At 45.4% G+C, this 12270-nt stretch overlaps 1 protein-coding gene across 1 annotated transcript; it reads right to left on the bottom strand.

Moving 5' to 3' along the window:
• Nucleotides 1-4055: 4055 nt before the first annotated feature.
• Nucleotides 4056-11294, bottom strand: HMOX1 (heme oxygenase 1). The gene is made up of 5 exons (XM_006261899.4): nucleotides 11143-11294; nucleotides 10673-10793; nucleotides 7437-7928; nucleotides 6748-6856; nucleotides 4056-4837 (listed from the first exon to the last, which is right to left on the bottom strand). The coding sequence occupies exons 1-5, from the start codon at nucleotides 11172-11174 to the stop codon at nucleotides 4701-4703; spliced, it is 891 nt and encodes a 296-aa protein (XP_006261961.2). The 5' UTR covers nucleotides 11175-11294; the 3' UTR covers nucleotides 4056-4700.
• Between the last annotated feature and the right edge of the window lie 976 nt (nucleotides 11295-12270).

The raw sequence follows: 12270 nt of genomic DNA on the forward strand, positions 1-12270 counted from the left end.
GGCCCAGCCAGGTTCCTCCCATCCCTTTCCGCACAGGAAGCGCGCGGCTGGGTTGCCATGGGGGTGAGAGCGGATTGGTGGAGACGTTGAGACCCCACCCCTCTGCCCTCCCCTAGCTGGGGCCCGGAGCAGTTTGGCGCGAAAGGCGCGAGGGAAAGGGGGAGAGCATGGGCGCAAGATGGCGGCTGGACGAAACCATTCTGAACGGGCATATGGGGGGAGAAGGGAGGCAGTCGCCTGGACGGAACCATTTTGTTCGGGGGGAGGGGGGGAGCCAACCAGCTCTGTGGCAATGCCCAGAGAGGCTGCGTGTGACTGGCGAGGTGGGGCTGCCTTACCTGCCCCCTTGCTGGGGACCCGGCAGTCCATACTGTGCGAGTATGGCCCATTCTTACACGTCCAAGTTAGTTACGCTGACCTGCCTCCTCAGCAGTGAGTGGAGTCACACGAAAAAGAAACCTTGAGCTGGGAGCGTGCAGGACAAGCAGGCTCGGGCTCAGCCCCACCTCCCGTCCACACCTCCGTGGCCCCTTTCACCCCAAAACTATATTATTATTATTATTTTTTATTTATTTGTTTTTGTTGCCAACTTGGGTACATGACCTACAAGACAAAATGAGGAGTTAAATAAACCCTCAGAAGGAGCAGTGGTCTCAAGTTGCAGCAAGGGAGGTTTAGGTTAGAGAGTAGGAAAACCTCTCTCACCAGGCGGGCAGTAAAACACTGGAACAGGTTACCCAGAGCGGTGGTGGACTCTCCATCCTTGGAGGTTGTTAAGACCCAGCTAGACAAAGCCTTGGCCGGGATGATCTAGCTGGTGCTGGTCCTGCTGTGAGCAGGGGGTTGGACTAGATGACATCCTGAGGTCCCTGCCAAACCTCATAGTCTATGACTCAAAGTGTCACAGTCCAACGGGCTAAATGTCTCCCCTGGAAGCCAGCAACTCCTGAGTCCTAAGTGGTTGCAGCATCGTTTTGACTGAGAGGTCGTTCAGCTTCTCTATGGGACTAGCCCAAAATCTGGGAAGTTAGCGCTCAGCCTGACCTTGCCTAATTCATGGGGTTTTGGGTTAGGCCTTCTATTGGTAACACGAGGATTGCCATAGAAAAGATGCCGTCTCCTTTTTGGGGGGAACACACATCTTTCTGCAGCTGCTTCTTTGTTTGCTGTATGTAGTGTCTTTCGAATCCGGGTGCAGGGCACTCATCAACAACGCACAATTTTCTGTGTTTGGCCATGACTGCAGCTTGAGTTTTTATGCTCTCTGCATCTGTGAAGCCTGGCTGCATAGCCACTTGAGCCAATCCAAAGCCTATTTGGCAGAGCCCATATACAGCACAAGGGTTGAAAACAGGTGGATGAGCAAGAGGGTTGATGATAGCTAACTATTTTGTTATCACTGATGAAAACCGTTCTTCCTAGCGTGATTCCGGATATATATGCTGCAAGCACCGAGGGCATCTTGATAACAGGTGAGCTGTAGGTGGATTGAAGAGGTCAGTGTACAATAGCTATTTGGTGCTGGCACAGATCATTTCTACCAGCTCCAGAGTAGATTGCTTATGACAACCGTGGGGTGGCGCTGTGTTGCTAAGCACTGGCAGCTATGATGGACACATGGGCTCTCAGGGATCTGAAACAACACAGTCATGTGCACTTGGATATCAACACTGTAAAAATAAAACAGCACCAACCTGGAATCTTGTGTTCTGTGGCTGAATAGCAGATGGCAAATGTGAACATCTAGAAGGTGTATGTACTAATTGCCCATGTTAAGCCATTTGTCTAAAAGATTATTATTTGTCCTGACATTGTTTTAAATTTTTAAATATTTGTCCTGACATTTTTAAATATTTCTGAAAACTCAGAGGCCAGTCCAGGGTCACACACTCATACACTAGATGTGACTTAAGTTTCAGGTATTATGCATTAAGTAGCGTGCTAGGTTCGTGGGTGGCAGGAGCACCATGCAGACGGAATATACACCTCACTATTTTGGTTGCCCTTAATTGAAGACACCACCCGCTACAATATTTATGATGCAGATTGGCCAGGTCAACACTCAGAGTAGCATCTAGGTCAGCAAATGACTACACTTCAATTCTGAAGCAGATATTGTCATATTATTCATAAATAACCTTTTATAAGTGGATGTACATTGGTATGGAGATTATACAATGAGGATGAAAGCCCAGAGCTGCATGGTTGGCCACTTGTTTTTTTTCATGTATTTGTCTTGTTCCTTGGGTGCCCTCTAAACTGCCTCTCATGAAGGACCAGTTCAGTAATGTCAGCCACTTGCTGCAGAAGAACTCTGGCATCTTGACCAAGACACCAGTGTGTCCAGGAGTGAAGGAATGAGTGGGAGATGGGGTAGAATATGTTGTTTACTTAGGGAGACTTGGGTGGCTAGTTTGTGGAAGCGTTCTGTTTGTCGTGTTGAATTCATATAGAAGTTTATTATTGTACTTAGAGGGAAGTTCTTAGGATTGTTGGACTGAGAGGGATGATGACTGGAACGCAAATGAATTGTGAATGACTAAATACGAGTTTGGTCTAAATTTCCTGCTTTTCAAACTTTAGGGAAATAAGCAATTTTCAGTAACAAGCTTTTTCCAAAACATGTTCAGTTCCAAGTAGGCAGTGCTGGTCTGGATATCAAGGAAGGGCGTGGGGAGGCAGGGTAGGTTCGAACTTTAGTTTGGAGCCAGTCATCAGCAGACAGCTCTCCCCAGTATTGCTCCCCGTAAGACCTCCCTTCTGTGATAGCTGTTGGCATTTGACAAGATCAGGAGCCAGCAATCACCAGACAGGTCAGCTATGAATACTTGTCTATAGGGACTAAGGAGGCAACTGGAAAAGGCAACCTCAGGAGGACTGGAGAGGTGATCAAGTAGGAGGGGCCCTGAAGTAGGAAGAAGACCTTGCCAACACCTCTGCTTTGACATATCTGCAAGAGCATCTTCCACAATCACTTGTTTATAAAATTAAGCCTGACGTGATTATAGCCTGCAGCCAGAGTAGCAACTGGCCGCCTAGTCAGGCATCCAGATTTCAGTCGGGGAAAGGGAATCCTTTTCATACTTGCTACTCTAGCAAAACTGGTTACTGGTGCTGTCCTCAGCTATCCACACTAGGCACCAAATCTTGTCACTGGACAAGATCATGTCATTAATAATCGGTGTTGGCTTCCATGGTAAGTAGGGTGGGTCATGTGGTTGCATGGTGTTTTTGTTCTGTTGTTCATGTTCTTCTGTTGTTCTGCCATGTTGTTCTGTAGTACACAATCAGTTGCTAGTTTGGTGTCAGCATGAATTTAACTTTTTTCTTTAATAATGTATTTCTAATCAAGTGAAGTTCTTAGCAAGGCACTTTTAAGAGCTTAATGGGGCTAGGCTCTCAGTGACTGCATCAGAAGGAGCATTGCCAGTTTGTAGCAGCTTAGGATCTGGCTTGCACAATGTTGAGGGAGTTTGGCTCACCACCTATCTCTCTTTAGTGGAAAAAAGCCACGTACCTAGCTTTAAAGCTTTCCCTTCTTAGATTTCAAATGCTTTACACATGGTTCTTAAATTATCTCCATTTTATATATGGAGAAACCATGGTGTAGGACAGTAGTTCTCAACCTTTTTGAGATGCAACCCCCCCCCGAAAGTGCCAGCTCTTAGCTTTCACCTTTTTTTTACTACAAAAATAATAGAACCTGTTGCAAAGAACTTAGATGACAACAGGTCAGAATGTTTTTTGACACTATGTAAAATCTCTGGGTTTATCTTGTGAATCATGCATAGATGTATGCACATCTAACAATACTAATATTGCAGCTACAACCTTGAGAATCACTGGCATAGAGGGTCTCTAGGGAGACTTGCCTGAAGTCACACAACAGCAAGTTAGTGTCACAGCTGGGAACAGAGCCCAGCTCTGCTAACTCCCATTTCTGTGTTTCATCAGGTGAGTTGAGTCAGCCCCTCTCAAAGACTTATTAAATACAACAAGAAAAAGGCACTTTCTTCCTCCCTCAGGTAAGTCATTAACACAAGGAAACAAAGCAGTCATTTTCCGTGGAGGTTTATTGTATGAATAAATTATACAGACAAAACACAAGGACATGGACAACACAATACCTTCAACAACTGCATTCTGCTGTTTAAAAACCAAAGTGATCTGTGATTTGTGATTGTAAAAAAAATCCAAATAAACAAAGAGTCATGATTGTAAAAAAAACCCAAACAAATATATGCCAAAGAGCTGATAGTGTCATATAAAACAGTTTATAATTCTAGGGGAGCCTTATTAATTCACAGAAGCAATTGTAACAGTAGCGGCCAGCATTACAAAACATCAAGCAAACAAAAGCTCCAGTTGAGTTTACTTCTTGGATGGCAGGAAACATGCCAGCCCATGCTTTACCTAGGACTCTTTGCAGGAACAGTTTGAAACAGTGGCAGATCCTGGTCCATGCCTCTTTGGTGAGGAGTTCAGCGTCTCAATACAGAAATGTTCTCAGCACACATGGGAGAGAGTTCATGCAGACCCCTTCAAGTTCTCTGAGTCTTTTGGGAGAGTACTCTAAAGTTAGTGGCACAGCTAAGATCACAGTGTTCAGAGAGGGGAATTTCTCTTATAAACTGGGTAGGACATGTTATTTTGCAGTATATGGGGAGCAGCCAGAGGGTGAGGTCTAGAGTGCCATCTATTCACATGGCAAAGAAGCCCACAGCCACCGTTGTCACTATGAAGCTAAGAGCGAGAATCCACCGTACAAGAGGAGTGCTGAGCAGCAGGTCCGTGTGCCTCATCTTTGCCTTTCCGTCATCTTTCATAGGAGCTGAAGCTAAAAATCAAGAGAAATTGAATTGGTAAGAGTGGGACCCAGACCAGGAAGGGTTTGTTTGACTATGTTAACTCTATCTCCATTTCTAGTGGTGCATTGATCCTGACATGGTAAAAAAGTGGAGGCTGACACAAGATAAACACCCCAGATGCAGGGTTGAAGACACATGAGGCTACTGGTGAGGTATCTACAACCTATTGAGAAGGGCAGGCTTGTGGCATAAATCCTCAAGTCCCTCCAAGGCAGGTAGTATAATAACATTATTGCTATCCAGAGGTGCTAGTGAATCTCTCCTTCTTGCAAGGTGCAGAGAGTAACCTCCTTTGCTATAACTTAATGCCTTTCTTGTTCCCTTTGCTTTTTTTAAAGCGCCCATTTAACAAAATGGCAGGCACACAGTGCTCCCTATGAGATACTGTGTAGAGAAAAATCTTAACTGATAACCAGGCTTCCTCAGCTAGTTGTGCAAAGATTGACACATCCTGGCTGCTGCTGGTTTCCACCTGAGTTCTAGTTGGAGAAAACACTGTATGGTAGTGGCTGGCAACCTGTGGCTTATGGAGCCATTGGATCCAGCCTGCAGGAATAGGGCCTTGACAGCACCTGACAGATGTGCTCTCCCTGAACCATAGCTGAGACAAGTGGCGGCAGCAGCTGGGTCTCAGCACCTGCTCTGAAATGACTCATTCTGATCCACAGCCAGAAAAGGTTGCCTACCCTTCTTCTATATAACCTCAGCCTGACTCCCCGGCTCTGTGTTAGCTCTCACTCACCAGTTGGTTCTTGTCTGAGATCCCTTTTATACGTACCTCAGTCTACTCTCTTCTCTCTGCATCTTCATGGGGACAGCCCCACTTTTCAACTGAAGAAGGCTGGCTGACACAGGACCCCTTCCTGGCCAGCCTTAGCCAATCAGGCAGTTGCCAAAGTGCCTGCACATGTGCTGGGAGCCTCCCACTCTTCCCTGGCTGCCTTCTTGTTTCAGACGTCCCCAGGAACAAGAATTTAATTATTTCAATTCCTTGCTGTCAAACAGCATCACTTTTCTCGTGAAAATGTGGATGCAACCTTACCTGTGGAGCCTGGTTTTTAAAAAAACAAACCCAAAAAACAAAGGACTGATTTACACTGACTGGATTACATTTGAACCTTCCTGTACCGTTTCAGCAATAGCAGTCTTTTGCCAGAAGATGGAGCCATTTCAGTTCTACAAAAATATTACAGGGGTATATCCAGACATAAAAAAGGTAGCTTGTGCAAAGCTGAGAAATCCGAATTCTGAGGAATCAGAAGGCAGCTACAAGATCTCAAGTAGTAGTGATAACCGAGTAGGCGTCGTCATATGAAAACTCAGCATGACTTGTGTAGTGCCTTCCCAACACTTACAGCAAGAAAACAATAAGTTTCTCATGCTCTCCAGAAATATTTCCTGACCACAAACACAAGAAGTTTCAGTCCAAAAAAAAGGAGATTGGACCAGTCTACAAACCCAGAAATGGAAACTTCTAATGAAAATGCCTTCTAAGTCTGGATGGTAGCATCACTACCATGATATATTAGACCTAATCCCACAGTCTTTGCTTGTAGAAGTGGTTTAAATAGGCTTAATTATACCAGTTGGGCCACTGGAGTTATACTGGTGTAAAATCTGAGAGTCAGGCCAATTAACTAGAAGCCTTCATAACAATCACTATTTTTGCAGTCTACAACCCCAAAGGTTTTGGGCCACCTTTGATGGTTCTAGGAATAGTTACTCTCACACTCACTGCTAATCAATGCTGATGAAGTGGACAAAAAAGATATTGTGGCAAATTCCTGTTTCTCACCTCTCAGTAATTTTGACAGGCCAGAAAAGGTTAAGGAGAGGAGGGGAAAGAGTAGCTACAAATTGAATTTGGAAATGTGCTTACCGTGCTCATGTGTTCTGTTCGTGTTCCTTGTGCGAAGCTCTGGCTTCTGTTGTGCAGGGCGATTGTTCTCGTTGCCCTGAGACATCATCTTCTGCAGCTCTTGAAACAGCTGGGAACAAGAAACAGCCTTGTCATTAGGTAGCGGGGCTTTCTTCTCCCCTCACTGAACCCCTTCTGACTGCATGAGATATTTCAGGACATTGAGAAAAAGCCATCTTGCTCAGACTGACACTTGCTGAGCCTTTTGCTTTGGTTTTACCAGAAAACATTTTACCTAGTAGTGATGAGGTATTTCCCTTTAACCAGTTTTGTGCTCTTGGCTTGTTCAATAGAGACATGCTGTGAAGTTGGTGAAATGCTCCTTTAGGACAACTCAAGAAAAGGTTGATTCCCACTGTTCCTCCAGATCAGAAAGAAAGCGGGGTGTTTGTTTGTCTCTTTGGGTTGGTGTCTACACAGGAGTTGAAGAGAGGGAAATAGTAGGATGATGAGGCAGATGGTCTCTGATTCTCACTCATAAAATAAACCCTCATTCAAGCCCTGTAGAAGCTCCATTACCCAAAAGGTAGAGGGGAAAAGTCTTTTAGAAATCATTTTTTTATCAGGCTCATAAAAGCAATTTCCCTGTGAAATAAGCTTCACACAAGTTTTATTAGCTCCCAGTAAGACATGGCTGGCTGGTTACTCACTTGTATATTTAGCAGGAATGTGTTCTTGGCTTCCTCCAAGACTTTGTCTTTGGTGGCTGGGTCCATCTCAATGGAATTCATCCGGGACCGATAGAGCTGCTTGAACTTTGTGGCACTGGACACACCATCAAAAGTGAAAAAAGCTAGGCCCTCTCCAGTAACAGGCAACTGAAGAGCTTTCTGGGCTATCTTCTTTAGCACCTGCCCACCAGACAGATCTCCCAAATATCTTGTATAGGCATGGGCTACCAGGGTCTCAGGTTCATGCTGACCCACATAGTGGATTCTCTCCACATATTTCTGAGTGGCCTGGGAACAAGGGATCTCTTCCCTCCACATAGGGCCATAGAAATACTCCAAGTCTTGTTCCAGGGCATCTTTGCGGTGAAGCTCAGCTGGGAAGTAAACAGGGGCATAGGCTGGGTGCTCCTTGTTACGCTCAATCTCCTCCTCCAGAGCAGAGTAGATGTGGTACAAAGAAGCTGTAACCAGCTGAGACAAAAGGGGAGGAACAAATCAGCCACAACATGTCCTTCCTTCTAGCTTGATATGCAAATAACTTAAATGTAATAGGATGTACCCATATGTACACAGTGTGGGTGTCATGCACACTGGTTATTGATAAACCAATATTCCCAGTGTTGTCACATTACAATCTGGCACAGAGAAGTCACAGACACTAAAGCCACAATATGTCATATCTAGTCTATTCCTTTTGTCCCCCGATCAATACATGTGTTATTCCCAAAGCTAGATTTTTGGTGCACTTTTCAGTTCTGGGGCATTGCTTCTATGCCTCTCCAACACCACGAAAGACTTTTAACTTTGCTATGTATTCATTCAGTGGGCAGATCTGCCCAGGCACTGAAACTGCAGCCTCAGTCCGCTGCTTTTGGAACTTTACATAGGGCTACTTGTTTGCTTTCACTTTGATCACCTGGAAGCTAGACAGCAATGTCTTTCCTCTGATAGTTGACTGCTGGTGTAAAAAAGGGACCAAAAGCATGTTTCCATCTCTGAAACATGATTTTCTGAAAATATTGGTATGAGCTGTGTGCTTGTTTCTTTATTTGAAAGTGGGTTTCTTTTCATCCCATGCATTGTCACCAGTAAGAAAGGATGCGTATGTTTACATAAGCACCATATTCGAACGTTGCCCTTAGTCAGTCTTGAAAGGCCTTAGTGAAGACAAAGCGGCACAGATGGCTCAGGCTTGTTTACAAGTTCTGTTGCTGGTATACAAACCAGAAAAGAAACTTGTTCATTCTCATGGACTGGCATTGCGTCTGCAGGACCGACAGCACTAAAAAGCAGTACATCTACTTTTGCAACCAGTCAACAGATAGGACTCCGAATGCACACACTTGTAAGCAACTTGGATGAGGAAGAAAGTGCTCTTTCTACATAGCCATTTTTCAGAGTAAATCTGTAAATTACAAGAAATGTAATACAGAAATATGAACCCATTAAACTCTAATCCTGTTCATCAGGTACTTGGAAAAGTCTGACAACAGTATAGATAAAATACAGAAACGGTACTTGAAGGAGCCTTAACTAGGTTAACTGATATTTTCCAAGCCAACTAAGACATCAGTGCAAGTTGTGTGTCTTTTGGTTGGGGCTGAAAAATTCAACCGGTGAGGTCTGTATTTAACAGCCCACCGTCACATCTGATTCTCTCAGACAGCACGTGAATATTTTAGAAACGGATCCTATCCTCTGGTCTCTGCAGGGCCTCACTGTCTGTGTTCCTATGAGCACCTTCTGGATTTCACTAGGCTATGCTGGATCTCTAGTGGCAGGAGTTCAACACCTAGGATTATCCTCAGGAACCGATGGATAATTGACTTAGCCTAGCTATTTCCAACACATCACCAGTATTCTCCTTTCCCATGCACCTATACTCAGAACAGAGACCAGCTCAACAACAAAGCACTTCCAGCTCAGTAATAAAGCATTTACACACCGGATCACCCACACACACACAACTTGACAATCCATGCGTCACTTCCTGTTGTTTAATAGGGCTTTCCAGCTTAGGTGGCTTCCCTATTTTTTATGGCTTTGGCATGTGGCTCAGGATTATTTATCCAGGGTTTGGTTTACATAGCATCTATAACTTGTTCTACTAGAACTGAACAAAAACAGTGAGCTCTTGGGTGTTTGCAACAGATAGAGTCCACTCAAATTCATGGGTGAGCTGAGCAGTTGCGCCCTCACATTCAGTACAGGACCACATTATAGTTCTTATATTGAAGGACAAAGTGCCAGAAACTGTTTTACAACCTGACAGACCTTGCTTTTAAAAAATACTTTTCAATAACCAAGTCAAGCTGTCCCAGTTTTATTAACCCTTATTACTTCTAATTTATACCCACTCAGACTGTTCTAATGCAATGGTGCTCAACCTTCCAGCCCCACGGGCCAAATGTGTGGCTCAGGGCCAGTCTGCATGCTGGATCTGGGCCTCACTGTGTGCGGGTGCAGCCTAGCACACCGGGCCACATCATCCTGCCTGTGGAGCTCTCCACAGGTCCAGAAAATTGGCAGCACGGGAGTGGCAAGTAAAGCTACCACCACTCTACCACTGCCATCTTTTTTTAATATGTGGGAAAACCCCCTGGCTGGATGACATGGCCTCCAGGGGTCCATCTGGCTGGTTGGCTAGAGGTTGAGCACCATCATGATTGTAATGAGTTCTTCACCTTCACTGGTGTTGTAACCTTTCATATGTTTGTATACAATTATACCACCATTAGACATCACTTAACCATAGTAAAACCCCTGGCATTCAGTTGCTTGAGTACTTCTTTGTAAAGCATTCCCTTGAGTTCTTTTATCTTCTTTATGCCGCCTTGGCAAGGCAAGGCTTATATTATGCCCCTCAGCCTATGCATCCTTTTATAGATGCCCCTCAGCCTAGCCTTCCAAGGCTTATATGATGCCCCTCTTTGCCATCCATCAAGACACGTACAACTCTACCACACCATTGGCAAGAGGAGCTGGTAAGACACTTAGACAGCCCTCGAGTTGCTTTGGGCCAAATGGTCATCTTATAAGTGACGTGATATTATGTGGTTGGGATACAAAGACTTTATTCCTTAAGGAGAAAGGAGGGCAAATGATACTCTTGGCACAGCCAGTCTGAATTAGGTATAGATAAATATTCCCAAAGTGCACCCCCTGCATCACCCAACCCTTTCCCTCACAGCCCCAAACAATGCTACCAGGAGTACCTTAAATTCCTGGAGTGACACTTCTGCCTTCTGAAACTTCTTCATGAACTCTGTGTTCTCTGCCTGTTCATGCACCTCCTTGGTGGCTTCCTTTATGGACTCTGACAGGTCTCTGGTTGTGCTGGGAAAATGGGCAGAAAAAGGTGTTAGCGTCTAAGGTACCTCACTATCCCCTGCACAATGAGAATTAGCTCTCTGGGAGCAAGTAAGGGGTGGAGGCCGGGAAGAGAAAGCAGTACCCCACCCCAGGAGGGCATGGGTGGCGGAGGTTCACCAGCATTCCAGCTTCTGTCCAAACAAGGCAGGGGACAGGGTGAAGACTGTCAAACCCTAGGTGGAGGGGAGTATCCTATTCCCAGTGGAGAAGAGGTAGAAATGGGACCCCAAATCCCTATCTCAAGGAACACGGGGAGATCAAGGCTGTTCCTTTCTTTGGATAATTTCCCTCTGTTTCTAGTCCCTTCGCTCACGTTTCAGGGCTGGCCGTCCTGGACGTTTCCATTTCTCTTTGCTTTTCTTTCTTCTCTTCTTTGCTCCTCTACAGCCTTCGTATGATCTTTCCCTCTTCTCCGTTCTCTCTCGTCTCAGGACTCTTGGAAGCTGCTGAGCTGAGCTGCCCGTCCCCTGCGTCCTGCTTTATACTTTGTCAGATCACGTGAGCAGCCCAGAAAACAGCTGGCCTCCATCCAAGTTTAAACTTATTGCGACATACATACTTTGCTACCAGGAGAGGGCTGAGAGACTTCTCCTAGGCAGCTTGCCCAGGCTTATTAACCCCTTTTCTGCTGTGACAATGAGAACCAGATAATCCAGAACAATAAATGGTCCAAGCTTCTTGTACATACGCTGACTTTCAAAAAAAAAGGGGGCTGGGGGGGGTCCATTTAAAGGAGGACTAAATGCAAATGAGGAACGTGGGCAAGGTCATTAGCTATCATGTTCCACAGCCAGCACAGCAAGTTGTAGTGTATTATGCGAGGACGGGGAATTGTCCCCTGCCCCATACAGAAGGCTGAATTATCCAAGTACATGTTAAGGACTTAAAAATTGATGTGCCAGGTCTGGGCCTGAGGTGGAGCTGGAGGTCTGCAAATAGTTCAAGTGACCTGGGTCTAGGGGCAAGAGTAACTACATGGCTCATTAATTGGCTGGCTTGTGTCTGCGACTGGTTTGTGTCTGCCAACTAACTTATCTGGGGAAATTAATAACTGGAAGTCAGAGGGCCCATGGGGGGTGCTTATCTCCAAATTTCAGAAGCTTGGCCTGTGACAATGAAAAATGGATCCACTGGCTTTGCTTTGGGGATTACGGTTAAAATGGGACTGCAGTTCTGCCAAGGAAACAGGGCAAGAGCCGCTTGACTTGGACTCCTAGCCTGCACGGTACCTGGCACTGATTACAGACTGCTCCAGTACTCTGGTGTGAAATTAGGCCCTCAAGAATTGTATGCCTTCATATGTTTTTGCATCAAGTGGAGTTAGTTGTCTGCTCAGGAAATATGATGCAGCATTTTTACAGCTGACTCAGCGGGGCCACTCTCCGACTACCCCTTTCTCTTAAAGCAACAGGAGCCTTCCAGAAAAGTCTTGTAAAGCCCT

This window comes from Alligator mississippiensis, chromosome 4 (assembly GCF_030867095.1).
Source record: "Alligator mississippiensis isolate rAllMis1 chromosome 4, rAllMis1, whole genome shotgun sequence".
Taxonomy (NCBI): domain Eukaryota; kingdom Metazoa; phylum Chordata; order Crocodylia; family Alligatoridae; genus Alligator; species Alligator mississippiensis.